The 17,810-nt window shown below is 45.9% G+C and overlaps 2 protein-coding genes and 1 non-coding gene across 3 annotated transcripts; 1 reads left to right on the top strand and 2 right to left on the bottom strand.

Annotated features, from left to right (window-relative positions):
• Positions 1–2,019: 2,019 nt before the first annotated feature.
• On the top strand, positions 2,020–3,298 carry LOC100822954 (TLC domain-containing protein At5g14285). Its single transcript, XM_003568617.4, has one exon. It carries the CDS (start codon positions 2,247–2,249, stop codon positions 3,009–3,011), a length of 765 nt encoding a protein of 254 aa, XP_003568665.1. The 5' UTR covers positions 2,020–2,246; the 3' UTR covers positions 3,012–3,298.
• Positions 3,299–10,668: 7,370 nt separating this feature from the next.
• On the bottom strand, positions 10,669–12,768 carry LOC100822434. The gene is made up of 7 exons (XR_001406418.2): positions 12,687–12,768; positions 12,526–12,597; positions 12,093–12,426; positions 11,511–11,581; positions 11,370–11,432; positions 11,134–11,253; positions 10,669–11,006 (listed from the first exon to the last, which is right to left on the bottom strand). It is a non-coding gene; the product is annotated as an uncharacterized LOC100822434 (transcript).
• Positions 12,769–15,204: 2,436 nt separating this feature from the next.
• On the bottom strand, positions 15,205–16,449 carry LOC100831532. Its single transcript, XM_003566326.4, has one exon. It carries the CDS (start codon positions 16,168–16,170, stop codon positions 15,442–15,444), a length of 729 nt encoding a protein of 242 aa, XP_003566374.1. The 5' UTR covers positions 16,171–16,449; the 3' UTR covers positions 15,205–15,441.
• Between the last annotated feature and the right edge of the window lie 1,361 nt (positions 16,450–17,810).

Raw genomic sequence — 17,810 nt, 5'->3', positions numbered from 1 at the left:
TGGGTCAAGCTGTCACAATAGGGGCCAAAAACTGGTATCATCTCTGCCATGAGCACTTATTTCATTGCCCAAATATAATTTTCTCAGCTATTCTAACACGTATAACATGTAATTCATATTTTCGTTATGTATTGTTTGTATAATTGAATATTTCTAATCATATAATTCAACCACATTCAAATCCGCATACAATTCAAATTTTTAAAACCACATGATACTAACTTTTCCTCGAGCGAGTTTTCTGATGTTTCTCACGCGAGGCTTCTTAATGCGTGAATCCGTGCAACAAAGTAATGTATCCTATGCATATTTTCTTCACTAAGTTTATCTAACTTTTTGAAGCATATGTCATACGGATAATTGGCCAAAAGGGTGTATTATTGTACCAACTGGTGTGAGGCTGCCAGCCGAACCATGCGACCCTCTCCACCTCTAGTGGAATTATTTTCCTGATGTGAGCATTGTGGTCGCAGTTAACCTATGTAAAGAGAGAAGACAAATACCGTCCACCAGGACCGCGGGTTGCTGTTGAGGTTTTTCGCAAAAAATTAACATAATTCTACGAAAATTATAACATAATTCTCTACGGATTGTTGTTAAACTAGCAAAATTTTGACATAACTTTCCGTGGGAGATTGTTAAATTTTTGTGAGTCCCCTTCCCGAGAAACCCTAACAACATCCCGTGGTCTTGGCTTAAGCCCACATGGCTGACACGTGGCGGGAGTTAACCCCACAGAACCGTTTTTGGACCCAAGTGTTACGGTAATGCCAGTTTAGTGCTTTATGTGTGCGTTTTTTTAGTTCCTGAACTAAACTGTGCATTCGTTTCGATTTTATGGACTAGTGACCTCTTTTACTACGGTGAGATAAAAATTTAATATTTTTTTTTGAATAAAAGGAAATTATTAAGGATAATTTTCATGACTCTACATCTTCCTCTCAATTTTTTTGATGTTTTGGAGAAGATACAAGGTAGTATGTCTCTGTCGTTGCAATCCATTTCGACTACGATTTTGATATAAAACCCAAAACCGGTCAATCTACACAGGTTGTACAAGATTCTTTCGGGTCTCCTCCTAGTTTTGAAAACCGGACCGGGCCGGCGGTCCGACCACAAAAAACCGGAACCGGAGCTCTCTGCGGTCTGTTTAGCGCACTGGACCGGACGGCCCACGGGACCGGGAAAAACCGGGCAGTTTCGGTGAAAACCAATGAACCAGACGGTTTAGCTCGAACCGCCCGGTTCAGTTGCTGATCCCGCGTGGCCGCGCCTCCCCGCCGGTCGATCCCGCCCCTCGCGCCCGCGCCTGCCTCCCGCTGACGCCTGAATCCGGCTAATCCAGCAAAGAGAGAGGAGGAGAAACAATCGGGAGCGAGCGAGAGAGTCGAAGCGGAGACCAACCGGCGGTGGCGGCACCCGGGCGACGAAGAGGAGCGAGGGGGCTGGGGCAACGGGATGGGGCAGAAGGAAGAAAGGGTGGCGGCGCTCGTGGGCTCGCTCGAGGAGGAAGACGAGTGAGGGGCTGGGTCGTAGCGATCATGGGCGGCGGGGCAGGGATCGATCTCGCGGTCTCCCGGCTGAGAACACCCCATCGCACAGGCCCTGGTTGCACCAAGAGGATAAGGAAGGAAAGGTGGGCTTGTGGCCCATGGATGGGCTCTCATGGTGGGCTGGGGGAGAAGTTCAAGGCCCGATAAAAGAATTGGGTGGGTTTCCTTTTAAAGAATTTTGTATGTTTATTACAGCATATATATATATGTTATTTTGTATATAAAAAACCGTTCCGATTCAACCCATGAACCGGCAGTTCGATCGGAAAAACCTGAACCGAGAGACTCGCCGGTTTGGTAACCGGTCCGGTTTTCAAAACTAGGGGTCTCCTAGTCGCTCACGTAATTAAAGCAGATAGGTTTGATTATAACTAGGAGAAATTGTGAAGGTTCTTGTTTAAATATCCATCTTGGAGTCTTGGTTATGTTTTGGAGAACTCTTGGAGTCTTGGTTAGCACCAAAACCCACCTCGCGTTATCCCACGAGGCCACACCACAACCTCAGCCCGATAACCATCCACCTACGGTCCTACGCCGACTCGCCGCCGAAACCCTACGGCCCAAATCGGGACCCCCCGCCCCTTCCCCCCCGCTCGTCCCTCTCCCCCGCCGCGAGGTTTGGTAATCCGGCCGGCCCGAAGCGGCGGATCAAATCCCGCTCCTAGCTGTCGGCGCCAATCTCGCGCCCCGGGCATGGCGGAGCTCTTGGCGTCTTGGGCCGCCGAGGAGCGGTGGATGTACCCGGCGTTCCTTGCCATGTACGCCGCCATCTATTTCGTCGGTCAACTGGCCTTGTTCCGGCAGTGGGCGTGGCGGCACCGGCTGGACGGCGCCAGCTGTCTCATCTCGCTCGCCCACGGCTCCGCCGCGGCGCTTGCTGCCGTCGCGGCCATCGCCGCGCAGCCAGCGGAGGAGCGGGGCTTTGCAGTCCCCAACTCCCGCCTCCAGGACCACGTCCTCGACTACAGCGTCGCCTACTTCACCATGGACCTGCTCCACTACCTCGCTTTCCTCCCTGGGGACATCCTCTTCATCGCCCACCACCTCGCCACGCTCTTCGTCTTCATCACCTGTCGCTACCTCGTCCACCATGGCGCATACGCGCTCCTCGTCCTGCTCTTTCTCGCAGAGATCACCAGCCTCCTGCAGAACGTCTGGACCCTCGCCGGGATCTGGCGAGCTGAGGTTCCAGCTGCTGCCAGGGTGTACAACGCCCTCTCGCTGCCGTTCTATGTGCTATACACCATCGTCAGGGGCGTCGCCGGACCACTATTCTTCCTCAAGATGAGCCTGTTCTACCTGTCGGGGCAGGCGGTGGACGTTATCCCATGGTGGGTGCGCATATCTTGGATCATCGTCGTCGGCACTGCTATCACGGTGAGCAATCTGTGGATTTGGAATCTTTGGAAGGTGATGTTTAGGGAACGGAAGCAGAGTATGGAAAAGAAAGCCACATAGTTGTGGCCTTGTAGGTATACCATGTACCTGTTAGGGGCTCAATTTGTCAGAATCGTGGTGTACTGGTGATAGCTGATGAGGATGATAATTGATAAAATTGATGTTTCCTCAAAAAATGCTTATGAATTAGTGATAATGGATACTTTGAGGATATTCATGGAGAATGCATGCTTTGATATCTGTCCCTTCAGTCAGCCATTTAGGTGAGAAATTTAATTAGTAATCTTGTTTAGTAGTGTGCTTCTGTGGACATTTGCTACTACATAGTGAATTTGTCTTGGTGTGCCCTTTCAGTATTTTGTCAAAATGTACCACATAGACCATTCTATACACAGAAAATAGCTCGGTGAGTTGATGTTTGGTGCAATTGGGTTTGACTTGATTGATCTATTACAAAACAACTTTCTTAGCTTGTGGGTTTGTTCAACTTGCTGAACTGTCCTGCCATGGCGTGTAGTACTGGTTGAATAAAGAATAGAAAACGAAAAGTTAGTATGGGTTGAAATATCTACACTCTTGATTTTGTAAAGCAATACTTCTTCTGTTTTGGAATATCATATACACAGATAAATAAATTGTTTGGCCTTCCTCTCATATTCCCATGCAATGAATTTTATCATTCTTCAATATCTCTTCATGTCCACCTTGTCTTATTGAATAGGGTGTCAAACTCTGTCAATATTGCTCAGGGAAAGTAAGCATGACTGATTATACAATAATTAATTAAGACATTAAGTTCAGGGAGTCTAAATGTATAGATATTTTGGGAGAACTTGTCTGTAGTTTTTTTTTTTTGAAAAGGAAACTTGTCTGTACTACATGTATGTATAGATAAAAGAGAAATTGGTGGAGTGGGTTTAACTAATTTGTTCTGAAAAGTTGAGTTGAACCACCTGAAGCATGAGCATATGCTGCACTTTCGACTTTAATCGTGCAGTGGCCTTATTTGTGTCCAACATGTGGTCGCATACGAGTAGTGACGATATGAGCTCCGTGCTTCTCTGCCTAATTTCGTCCAATGATTGCTTGATTCTGAAATGTTTGTCCATATCAACTTGGTTTATTCCATCTGTCACTCATATGCCTATTCAAAAGCTTTATTTCTCTTGGGATATGGATTCATTCATTCAACGGAACCTCTTGTTGGTTTATTCACCAGATAAAAAGTTCAAACATCTGCTGTTACGTGCATTTGTTTCTAGATTGTGCAAGATCATGTAGATCTACCACATTTGTTCTATAATGCAGCTGTGTCGAAGTGCTGGAGTACTCTCTAATTGATGTGGCCGTTAAGGCTGTGTTTTCTAGGTAGAGCTTTTCTTCGGTCAGCCTTTCAGAAGTTTTATACTCCCCCGTCTGACTTTCTATTACATGGATGTAGATGTTTTTTAGGCAATACATTCATATTTAAGCAAATTTGAGTCACTTACTATGGGAACGTATGGGACGGAGGGAGCAGATGCTACGGATGTCGACAGAAATGATGTTGAGACTACAAGAAGGCCTGCTTAGGATAACGAACCTTACTTTACGGCCCCAACAATTGGTCCGCGTATACAAGTGAACATTGGTTTCGGGGCCATTGCATATGCTGTGAACTGTACCGAGGTCATAGGTCAACCATCAAGCTGGGTGAACCTTTTACGTAAGGCGGGACGGGGCATGATGGTTCCGCGATGAGGGCTTGGTATCCTAGTTTTCAAAACAACCCCGGAACCGGAGCCTTGTGCAGTCTGTTAAGCGCACTGGACCGGACGGGCCACCGGACCGGGAAAAACCGGGTGAACCAGGTGGTTTTGCCCGAACCGCCCGGTTCAGTTGCCATTCCAAGATGGCAGGCCTCCTTGCCGCACTGCCGGGCCGCCGCTCGATTCCGCGACCGCTCGTCACTGACGCCTTTCCCTTCAAGCCTTGCATTCCTGGCCGCGCTATGCTAAGCCGTTGTTCGATTACGCGGCCACCCGCCGCCGGCGCCACTCCCTTTCCCGTCTCGCCCGCCTCTTGGCCACGCTCGGCCGTGCCTCCATGACCGCCCGCAGCCGGCCCCGCTCCCTTCCGTCCTCGAAGCCTGGGAAAAGAATTGTCGTCTGGTACGAGCGCAGGCTGCAGGCACGACGATGAAGTTGAAGAATAAGGAGAGACGGGGCGCTGCTGGCCTGCTGGGAGCCTGGGAAAAGAACGAGCCCGTCTGGTAGCCCAAGCTAGCTTTGGTCTTGGGCCTCTTGGCCGACCTGCCTTTAACTTAAGGCTTGTTTATTTCTAACTAGCTTTGAGCTTTAGAGACAGAGTGGGCTGGCCGACCTAGGCCGATTTTGTGCCATGTTTATCGCAGCATTTATGAATTATAATATATTATTTGAAGACCAGACCGGTTCAACCGGTGAACCGCTGGTTCGACCGAAAAACCAGAACCGAGTCTCGCCGGTTCGGTGACCGGTCCGGTTTTCAAAACTAGGCTTGGTATCCCGTACGTTCGTACATAAAAAAATATATTGAGAAGATGTATTGTATTGGTCAGAAAAGATTTTTTTTTGCATTGTACTCCCTCCGTCCCGTATTAAGTGACTCAAATTTGTCCAAATATGGATGTATCTATACTCAAAAAACGTTTATATACATGTAATAGAAAATCACTTAATATGGGATGGAGTGAGTATTAGTAAAAAAAAAAAATAGATTTCTTACATTCTAGATCGCTCCGTCGGTGTTTGGGCAGCTCTCTCCCTGTCAGTTCATGTAGCTGCCATGGTCTCTACACCTGCGTCCACGATTCAATCTCGTTGTTGCTGCTTGCTTTAGTTAGTGTTTGGTTGCAGGGTAAGAAGATTGAACCGAATGTAATGGTTCTATTCGTACGGTTTTACTTTTGTATTCCCTCCGTCACATATTAAGTGTCTCAAATTTTTCTAATTATGAATATATCTATGCATAAAAAGTGTCTATATACATGTAATAGAAAGTCACTTAATATGGGACGGAGAGAGTATATTCTAGGAACCACGCACGTAACCATTGGTTTCACTTGGATGGTTCCATTACATTCCATCATGTTCTAGCATAGTTTTCCGATCCCGTCAACTGCATGCACAAATGCCGTGGTTCAAAACCAACCTTTGGCTACCAACTGCGGTATTTATACATCTCTTTTTAATCATGTGTCTTCTCTCTATTCACCCTGACACATCCATATCGTCTACTTTTTCTTTCTCTCTCTTACACATGCATGCTCTCTACTCCCCCCTCCCCCCCCCACACACCTCTCTCTTCTCTGACACATTTATCTCTCCCATTCATGAATGGCATGTGCATTAAGCTCCCGTTCATGAATGGCATGTGCATTAAGCCGTACCTTCACTTGCTATGAGATAAAGATTTAAATCACCCGAAGTGCATCTAAAATTGATGATATATTTGGCATGTGCCTGTCGTGTGCTTTGATGTACTCATTTTTAGTTTGATGCATTCATAAATCTTGACGTGCTCGTCATGTAACTTATATAATGTATAGTCATGGACATTGATGTACACGTCATACTGTACCACATACTACAAATTGATAAAATACTTATCATGTACCACGATGTACTCACAAATGAACCAATACAAAAAATGGAAAGAAAAATGTGTCGGCACGTCACATGCAAAAATGTGTCAGCCTATCACATGCAAAAAGTCATAGAGAGAATGAGAAAAACAGGAAAAGCTGTCAGCACATCACATCATCCCATAGACTGTTAATCATCTCTGACTAATTTAATGCATGATAAACTAATTTAATGCATAATAAAAGGTGTGAGCTAGTCATTGTTAAACTTGGTGCAACCCTTTTTTCTCGAGGGAAAACTAGGTGAAACCTTTGGTCTACCCAGGGTAGCCCCTCTCGCCTTTACTCGATCCTTGATTACAGGACAAAAAAGGAAGGAAATCCAGCCACGAGTTCCTCTACCGGATTATACCGAGGCATTTTGACTTACTGATGCTACGGTTTTCGACTAGGCCATCAACATGACTTCTTTGTAAATGTTGATGGTGGATTGTCGGAGAATAGTTATTCCACCATATAAATATACAACATGCATAGTTTAACTAGTTCTGGTAGTCCGACAAGTACAGGTGCCCTAAGCGGAGATCATACGGGGACACACCAATAGTGGCAGGTACGGTGGGGTCTCAAAGAAAACCTTGTGGGCTACTTGGAATGTAGTAACATGAATTATAGAAGACCAGAAAACCTTGACTGGTGCATCATGGAGTTCTAATAGGATACGAACGAGTAACCGTCATAGTGTGCATATGTAAAAGTTTGCAAGGTACCACATAAAAAGGAGTGCAGTCGAAGGATTACATAAGATAGACAAAGAAACCTAACCCGTTGAGTCCCATAGACTTGTTGGTACCCCTCATTGTAAATGACATTGTACTATGTGATACCTATATTACACAATAAAACAAGAGCATGACTATTACCCAATCTAAAGGGAGATGAACTTGGATCAATCTAAGTGCTCGATCCATCAACACCCCGGGCACCAACCTTGCCGCCTGTGATCGACCTGGGAAGCGAAGGCCTAGGAGAAACCCTAGCTGCCGTCTTCTTCGAAGAAACTTCAATCTCCAGCGGTTCCCCTCGTCTCTCACGGCCGATCTGGCCTTAAGAGACGAGGGGAACCACGGATCAACGTCTGGCATCAAGTTTTGCTACCTTCTTTTGCTAGGTTTTTGTGTGCTTCTTGGTGGTGTCTTGGCGATGGAGATGCCGTCGTCTAGAAGATTGGTGTCCTGGCTCCTTCATCGTCATGGTGTAGGCGTTGCAACCTATGCCATGGAGTCAGTGTCATGACACGTCTTTTCGGGTTGCTGGTCTTTTTTCTTGTGGATTCATCGACAGAGAAGCAGTTTTACAACTTGTCTCGCAAAGGGTATTACCCCGGCGATGGTGCGTTCAATGATCTTACGTTCTCATCGTTTGAGGTGGGCGGCTCATGCGGCTTTTCAAAACCTCTGAGGTTAGTTCAGCTTGTGCAAGCACGGTATTCTGTAATTTTGTCAATGAATACGTGGAGAAGTATCAAGATGCGAAGGATGGATCAAGAGAAGTTTATTTCCAATAACTACAATGAAGCTTTTAGTTTTGTTGAGTTTCTTTGTTGAGTAAAATACACCCGCGGTCCTAATATTATTGACGAGGTGTCAAATTAGCCCTAAAATTACTAAACTGCATATTTAGGTCCTATTTTTTTGGGAAGTGTGTCATGACACGTCCTAAGCTCGTCCACGAACGTTTGACCAGCCTACGTGGCGCGCCGACCGACTACACTTCAGCTAAAGGGCCCGCTGGACATGACTGAAGCTATAAAATTAGATTAAATGCACCCTCGATCCTAATATTATTGACAAGGTGTCAAGTTAGTCCTAAAATTACTAAAACTACATATTTAAGTCCGATTCTTTTATAAGTGGGTCACGACAGGTCCTAACCTCGTTCTCCATGACACCTACGACCAACCCCGTGGCCGCACATGGTCTCTAAGCTACGTTGCCTTGACCATCTTTCTCCGTCGAAGCTAGAGCCAAGAGCCAGTCCTGCGCTAGTGCCCTGTATCGTCGGAAACGTGAACGACAATTGCGCCGTTGCATGTGGTCCTGGGCACACTGCACGCCGTCGCTGTACACCGCCTCGGCCAACGGCCTCCCCGAGCCGTGACTCCTTGCTTACTAGCTTCGCCTCGTCGTTGTACACCTTCAACCATCCTCGTGTTGTGTAGCGTTCCACCGCCTAGCACCGCCCTCCATCGCTACACGAGCTCATTGCCAACCCTCCTCCGGTTCTCCGCCAAGCACCTCCAAACAACTCAGTAGCTGCCCCTGAAACCCAGCAAGCCACCCCAATTCTCTATTCTCCCTAGCCGCAACTCCAGTGACTCGCCGGCAAGAACCACGACGATGGGAGAGACAACACACTATTTCATAGCGCCAATTATGCCAACAGGCCCCTTAGCCGACGTGTATTCGGTCACGAAGGACGGTCAAACGCTCCTAAACGAGCTTAGGACCTCTCGTAACCCACTTAACAAAAAATTGGGATCTAAATATGCAGTTTAATAATTTTAGGACTAACTTTGCACCTGGTCAATAATATTAGGGCCGCGGATGCATTTTTTCTCATGTCAGTTATGTCGAGCGGGCTTTTTGGCTAACGTGTACTCGGTCAACGCGCCACGTAGGCGGGTCAAACGCTTCTGGACGAGTGTAGGACTTGTCGTGACACACTTAGCAAAAAATTGGGACCTAAATACGCAATTTAGTAATTTTAGGACTAACTTAACACCTCGTCAATAATATTAGGACCTCGGTTATATTTTACTCTTCTTTGTTATTTGTGTTCGGTGGTGTATCGATCTTTTGTACTTTGTCGCTTGAATCAATAAAGCCAGATCGTTGCTCTGAAAAAAAAAATCAATACCACGAGCGTATCTCCAAATCAATACAAACCACTGCGAACACCCTACCATTACAAGGCTATGATATTTCATCCGTCAGCACTATCAAAAGGAAGATAAACGTACATGCAAGTGCCACTAGGCTACTTTGGCATCACAAATTAAGGCAAGATTAGAATATAGTAGGCTTATAACGTTGGTTGTTGTTTGCCCAATCCGTAAAGACTATTTCATAGATTGCTTAGAAACCATTCTTATACTAGTTAAGAGCCCGTGCGCTGCTACGGAAAATAAAATATGAATACAAAAGATAAAATCAATCTCATAAAAGCAAGACCTAGTCTTCTTCTTTCTTTTCTCCCTTTCAATCCTATTCGGTTTGACATGTCATGTTTATCTTCCAACACTCACAATACATTTCATGTTTATCTTATAACTAATTATAACAGGCACCTAAAAGACATTGTATGTTCGATCAGATCTCAGCTCTAAATGCGAAAAAATTGGTCCTACTTTTCAGTGGAAAAAAAAGCTTCACATCGCTTCAACTTATACCAAATACCTGTGCATTCCCAACTTAATTCAACATGCAACAAAACAACTTCGTACTTCATGTTGTTAAGAAGGAGCATAAGCTATTCTGATCCTCGCCTTCCTTTTATACAACCAACACATTATGTATAGCCACCTGTTCCCCGCTACCTCTTCCCAAGCAACGGTACAAGAAAATAAAATGATACTCGATGCTCGATGGAGGACTAAACATTTGATGATCATCTCCGCTCGATATGCCCTGCCACTTCATTTCTCCTTTCTTTTTCCTCACACATCGGCTTCTCCACACGTCCGAATCCACGACACTCCCTCGCCACGGAATACAAATTGTCATCACAACATATTTTTTTTTCATTTTGGACTACAATCTTTTGTGTATGTTACGATGGTTGGATTCTTAAGTAATATGATGACGCGGAAGCCGAGGGATTCTCTCCTTTTCGAAAAAACACTGGATTTTGAGTGCATGATGGTCTCATTAATGAAATGCTTACAGACTTTTGAGACAATTTGATAGCAGAAGAAATGAACTGAATACTAAATTTTTGTGATCATATCTAGCTAACCTTTGAAACATCTGGATTTTGAGTGCATTTTCTGAACATCACACAATCAGTCTTTCTAATTCAAAGTTTTTCATTTGGTATATGGAACACTATTACTAAAATGTAACAACAATTATCAAAATCTCACATAATAGGATAGCTTCACAAAATAATTCATGTTATAAATCTGATAAAGCTGGACATAGCACTCTAGTGTTATTGGTCCGTATATGAAGGCAGCATGCTACCCCATTAGTGAGTACAATAAGCCATCCTTGCATATCTTACCATTGAAATGGATGGTGTGCCTAACATTGAAACTCAGGTATTCTGTATTAGATAAAGCCGAAAACCTGGGTAGCTCGTTTTTAACAGGTGCTTAATCAAAGTTGTTTCCCTGTATAATATTGACCAAAGAGCATAACCATTGGTTTTGCACCGAAGTTGCTGTTTGTCTGGAAAATGGCAGAATTAACAGAATGCCATGTAAGTACTGACACAAGAACACGAGCAGGATGAAAGAATATGTAATTGAGAACATTGTCATACGGAAGTTAAAAGGAAACTGAGGTGTGAATTTACCAGTGATGGGGAAGCAAAATTGGTAAACGGGTATGCAACCTCTAAAGGCTTCAGTTTCTCCACGTATAGTCTTTTTAAGCAATCAACTACAGAAGTGACAGCAGTCAGATGGGTTTGCATCTGCAAAGCACAAAGCAAAGGTACAGGAGTTCAGCTTCATACCCAAAAGAGCAAAACTATACGCTTGCTAATGACAAAATTACTGAAAATGAAAAGCTCGCACATAAGTCTAGTACCTTCTATGCTGATTTTGAGCTGAACCAATTTGTTTGCAAAAGGTGATTGGACCTGAGGGATGTCTGAATACAGCAGAAATTATTAGCAACACACTAATTAACATGATTAATCAGGAGGGCCGGGGGTTTATGTATTATTACCATGAGATTTGCACGCCAGCATCCAAGAAAAGAACAAAAGATGAATTGGATGTATAGTTCAAATCCAGATCCTAGAAGAAAAGATAAAAAAGATAACAACTGACTGAAGATTTCTTCCTAGCTCCTAGAACTGTTTATTTAAGATTCTGAAAGGCAGATTAGTGATTCTCTGTTTAACTTTTTAGATTTTCATCCAATAAACTAAAATGTTAAATACTAATTGGTAATTACAATAAGCTCATTAAGGCATGTAACCTGCAAGAACAACAGCATTTTTTTACATCATTATCATCTGCGATAAAACAGTACAATGAGAATAACTGATTGGCAAGTTCATATTGAAAAAAACACATTCAGAGAGAAAGAAAACTGTAAAGACAAGATCATCTTTAGGCTTCAGAGAAAAAGAAAGACAAGATCATCTGCAGGTTTCTTTAGCTGTGTAATTTGTGCAAAAAGAAAACTGTAAAGCGACGAGCCATATAAATGTATCAAGAGATTGACAAATTTATCTCTCATTTGATATTGGCTTGCTTGATTTTCTCTTTGGAGAAGCATAAGTGCAAGATTGTTTACACAAACCTGAATTTCTGAACTTGAGTGAATGCTCCATCTAAAATATACACCAAGTCACAATCATTCTCTAGGAAAAAAGAGCTGAGAAATCCATGTGAAGCTAGGTGCACAGTTGCTCATGCCAATTGGAGTAGACTTAATTTTAAGAAACCTGCATTCAAGACAATAGTAGTGAGATTTAGTGAGAAGGCAGAGATGAAAAATCTCACCAGCCAACTTCACAGGAAGAATGAGCTCATGTAGGCGGATGGACAGCTTGTTGCTGCTGTGGAAAAGCTCTCATCTGATGACTGGTTGTGCGGCCTTTCAAGTCCGTCGTCGGTGGCGGTCGGATGGCAGCCTTATCCAAAGTAGCATTAAGCACCATTATATTGTACAACGATAAAATCAACAATATCATGACACAAAATACAATAGTAACATGAGTTTTTGCCTCTACCTCTTGCTACAAATTAGCATCGATGAATCCCAGGAGGGGGCTTGAGCAAAAGGGAACCTCTTCGGCCGTAACCTGCAGCCGCCGCTTGTTCCAGCCACCATGGATGAACTTGACGAAACTGAATGTCGCTAAGGATGGAATCGATGCTGAGAGCCGCTTACCTGGCGACGTTGGAAGCAGCATGTGCCACGGTGACGGGCGGCGGCGGCTAGATCCTGCTTCTCCGGGAGGGGGAGGGGGGGGGGGGGGGGGGGGGGGGGGAGGGGCTTCATCGTCCTGCTGCTGCTGAGGGCCTTCGGTCGCGTCAGGGGAGGGGAGGACGGCCGTGCCGAGGGAGGGGATTGATTCGAGGGATCGAGGGTGAGGGCAGACAGATCGGGGCGAGGGTCTGTTTCGTGTGATTTTTCCTTCTATGCTGCTGCAGGTGGCAGCGGCTGCAAGGGAGGCGTTGCGGGATAACAGCAGGCGTCGTCAGCGGCGGCGATGCAGGCAGGCGGATGCGAATGCGGGGAGGACCCAGATCGGTTCGGTTTTGATTCGAGCCGGCTGGGCCTGCGAGGAAGCGGGAGGGAGGCAGCGCTGCGGATCAGGAGGAGGCAGGGAGGAAGAGGCAGGCGGCGGCGGCGCGTCATCGCGAGGAAGGCGAAGGGAGGGAGGGAGGCGGCAACGCCGGCGCGTCCTCGCGAGGAAGGCGGAGGGACGAATGGGGCAGCAGCACGGATGAGGAGGAGGGGGCGTTGCAGGGAAGTCTGCGGCGCTGGAAGGGAGCGGTGGAGGGAGGGAGGACGATGCGGATCGTGAGGAAGGGGATGGAGGCGTCGTCCAGATGGGATCGATGCTGATGGAAAGGAAGGTGGAGCTAATCGCGGGATTCTGCACATGCGTGAAGGTGGGAGGAGGCAGGTGGGAACCGGTTTTTTCGACGATGCTTTTTTTTCACGGGGGTGGGACAAAGTACGAGCGTATAACATACCAGGACACAACTGCAAATTAAGAAATAGTAAAAATTATCCACTGTTTAGGATGGATATGTATAATAATTTCTGATTATAGTTCATCAGATATACTATATTTTGAGAAAAAAATGTTACTTCCTATGTTATATAAATATTGCGTGGTTTTAAACTAGAGCTAGCTCAAGGCCACGCCAATCTTTATGAAACGGAGAAAGTATGTATCATAAAAATATGATTTTCAAGGGCGGACGTATTTAAAGACACTCAATACATATTTATAGTTCAATAGCAACGTCCACATTTAACTAGCAGTAGCAAACCAATCAGCATATTGTACTTGTTCCGTCCGAAAATAAGTGACTCGGATTTGTCTAGATTGATAAATTTGAATCACTTATTTTGTCTAGATTCTCATGTATTTCCGGACGAGGGAGCATTAACTAAGCTCGATACAACTAGTAACTATTTAGTCTAATTTTTTTGGGGCAACAGTCTAATTCTTTTAGGTACGACGTGTAACTATTTATTCAAATCTATTTTCTTTGTACTGCCTCCCTCGCACTCTAGAAGACTTATTTTATTTGTTTTGACTGAGTGTTTCTCCAATAATTATTGACAAACAATTTACGTGATTTAAATTGATATCATCATATTCATATACAATGCTTAATTATGGTTATCATTGGGTCACATAAATCACGTGTTAATGAAGTAATCTTGGTCAAAAATTTGATCAAATCAAATGCTCCTTTAATAAGTCAACTGTAGCAGAAACTTGTTAGGCATAGATACATCTCTCCGTCCCATATTAATTGACTTTTATCTAGATGCTTTTTAGACATAAATACATCCATATTTGAGCAAATCTAAGTCACTTAATATGGGAAGGAGGGAGTAGTTGCTGGTACACGTGACAGCGCAACCTTTTCTTTTGTTAATCCGCACGGATGAAGGTCTCAATCAATACCAATATAAGATGTTACGTACACCTTCGTCAATCGTATTACTTAAAAGGGAGCGTTTCATTTGAACCGTTGAAGGACAGCCATCAAATGATATGATGACAATGACTATGTATCGGCTGAAAATATGGTACTCCAAGCCATATTGCTAAACATGCAGAAACTGATACTATAACATGAAGATGAAGCCCATTTATTGTTTCTTTCTTTTTCATTTATTACGACTTCAAGAAACTGAGAGGTTGCAGAAGTGATAAACTTAGTGGATCAATGCTTCGGAACGAGGAAAGGTACGGTACACAGTATGCAGATGTTTTTGGAACACAGGAAGCAGGAGTATCAGAAGGTACGATCTGTGCCGATGAGACTTCATACCGTACCAGACAGAAACACTTTCAGAAGGGAGCAGAACTAAAAAAAATTGTCACGACTTCGCACAAGAACAAGGAAATAATTGGGGGAAACATCCCTCCTTTTTTCTCCTGCACCTCTTGCCCTTCACAATAAAACAGTACAACAATAACTGAATCTACCTGATTTCCCGGACCAAGTTTCAGGACGGGTCAGGCTACTTCAGAAGGGATTGATAAAAAACTGGAGGATTTCTCAAGCTGTTATAGAAACAGATACTATGGAGTTCACGTCCCTGTGGAAATCCAAAAACGTCGAGCTAGTATACTTCCTACTGTACTATAAATCAGATTCAAGAGCGTATTGGAAAGATAGATCCATATAGGTACATGAAGATCCAATCAAAGAGAAAGAAACAAGATCTGGAAAAGAATCCCTTCTCCATTTTATTCACACTGGTAAATTGAGGTTTGAATCATGAATAATCCATGTTCACGACAAATTAGCTAGTCACCATATACACAAATGACACAATTAACAGGAGGATGAACAGATGAACAGTATATACACACCACCCGCAGATGGAAATTATACAACGCAGGAGGGATGCATCTGACCTGTCTTATTTGCAAATTAATCAGATCGGATCAGGTCGATGGGATCTCCTCCACCACGATCCAGTCTTCCTCCCCATCGGAGAAGTCCAAAGCGATTGTGATGCCCACCATGCAGAAATCCATCTCCCCCTCCTCCTCCTCCTCCTCATCATCATCATCATCATCATTGGTGGTATCATCTTGCTCCTGCTCCTCAATTGCATCATCACTGTCTGCTACTTCTATGTTATTGGCATGCGCCATGTCAGATTCTAGGCCGTCCGGCGCAGGGATCCTGCCGACGATGAGGTCGTACAGATCGGAGAGCCCTCCTTCCGCCGGCGGGTTGCCTTCAAGATCGGCGCCGTCGTCCTCCTCCTCCTCGTGCCAGCTGTTGCCGCCGGCCATGTAAGCGAGCACGGCCGACGCCGAGGCACCCTTGTAGTCCGGGATGCCGGTGCCGGCCGCGGATGCCCCGGCGCCGTCGACGACGCGCCAGGACACGAGGCGGTGGTTGAGCGCTACGTCGCAGGCCCGCAGCTTGTGCGCGCCCTTGGCCTTGTCCCGGGCCTTGGTCACCGGGTGCTCGTGGCACCCGACGCACCGCGGCCGCCGGCACTTGCCCGTGCTCCTGGACGCGTTGGTCGGCTTCGACGGCGCCCTGGCGTACACGCCGATCTCCGCCGCGGCCGCGGCCTTAGCAGCCTCCCCATCGGCGATCCGCAGCAGCTTGCTGCGGTTCACCCTGACCGCGCCGTGCTGGAATCCTTCCCTCTTCATCGTCTTCTCGGTTGCGCTAGCGCCTGCCTGATTTCCTTTTGGGTCGATGGGGAATGTGGTGCGTGCTTGATGCGTCTTTGGCTTTGGGGGGTTCGCTTGTTTCTTTGGTTAAGAGAGTCTGAGAGGTGGTTGGTTGGTGTTTGGATACAGCAACCAGCAACCAGACGGTGCGGAGCCCCATGGGATATGTGGTTGGGCAAATGTGTGGGAATTGCCAACGCCAAAGTCGGTTGTTGTGAGGTTGTCTTGTCCTTGGTCAATGGGGTGGAAGTAGTGGGCAAGTAAAGCTCTGTACCTATTTTCTCTAATCCAAATGGTAAAATGAAATGACATAGAAAAAATTTAATTGAGACACGTCTATCAATTACTCCGACGACGAAGATTGTTTCTTCCAAGTCCCTTGTCTGCCTCCGGACTGGGCCTGGCACAATCTCTCTCTTTCCCAGCCCAGCCTCCAGCATGCCTTAGCCCATCTAGCCAACTGCCCTGCTGCCAGCCCCAACCAGCCCATCTTCTGCAATTCTCTCTTCAGTTCTTTTTTCTTTCTCTTCCTGGGCCGCACCACCCAACTACTCTCCGGAGTCTCGACCAAGCTGCCTAGCCCACCCGTGCGCTCGTCCGTCCATCTTTCGCATCGACTTCCTCCTATGCTCTAGCACGAACGCACGCCGCCGCCGCCTCGAATCATTGTTCTTGACCGTTTCTCTCAAAACCGAACTTGCCAAGTTAATCCTCGTCACCCCATGATCCGATTCAGCCTTTCTTTCAATTGTCGGTTTCGTCTCTTAATCTCTCAAAGGGACGGACGCTCCGAATGTCGGCCGTTGGCCTCCACCTCCCGATCCCCCTCTCCAGTCTGCGGAACCAGATCCCGAGCATGTCGGATGGAGCCTTTGGCTCTTCTCTCCCGAACCCCATTTTCTAATTCGACAGAAAACCTCCTGTACAGTCCATTGCCGTCTCCTCAGCCTACCGCCGCCGCCATTTTGGAAGGTGAGGTCGTGAGTTAGCTCCCTTCTCAAATTCCTTGCGCATGTAAACTCATATTATCCACATCAAATTCTGTGAGCACCTGAACTAAATCTCACAAGGTGAACACGAATTGGATCACGAATTGGAATATTTGGTAGCTGTGATTATCCTCTCAACCACCCACACAGCGAGTTCATGTTCCAGATAAGCCTAGCCTAGCCATTCCTTTCCTTTCCTAAGCCGGCAACCAGGTTCGACAATGGTCAAGTATTAGAGTATTACAGGCCTCAGCGAAACCACCCTCGGCCTGCACGTGCAGGTAAACGATGGGCTCGAGTGGGCCGTGGAGACGGCCCAGGTGTAGCATTGCTCTTGTGGTCCATGTCCAGGTCGCTGACACCCCCTCCTTCTTCAGAAGCGGCTTGCCCCGGCGCTGGAAACTCTTGACGAAGTGAGTCCAGATCCTCCCAAGTGGCTTCAGACTCCGGTACACCACTCCAACGAATCAGGCCTTGGAGTACTAAATGAGAACCACGTTGGGACAAACGACGCTGCAATACACAAACTGGAATTTGCAAGGAAGCCGAATCAGTAGGCAAGGCAGATTGTACCTGATGCTTTGGAGATAAGCATTGCTTCAATTGGGAGACATGGAAAATAGGATGTAT

Source organism: Brachypodium distachyon, chromosome 2, assembly GCF_000005505.3.
Source record: "Brachypodium distachyon strain Bd21 chromosome 2, Brachypodium_distachyon_v3.0, whole genome shotgun sequence".
Lineage (NCBI taxonomy): Eukaryota > Viridiplantae > Streptophyta > Magnoliopsida > Poales > Poaceae > Brachypodium > Brachypodium distachyon.
The sequence above is the reverse complement of the archived record's forward strand: the minus strand, read 5'-3'. Positions and strand labels throughout refer to the sequence as shown.

Bases quoted from the DNA above. Each gene is read 5' to 3' on its own strand.
- LOC100831532 (XM_003566326.4), bottom strand. From the start codon at position 16,170: ATGAAGAGGGAAGGATTCCAGCACGGCGCGGTCAGGGTGAACCGCAGC.
- LOC100822954 (XM_003568617.4), top strand. From the start codon at position 2,247: ATGGCGGAGCTCTTGGCGTCTTGGGCCGCCGAGGAGCGGTGGATGTAC.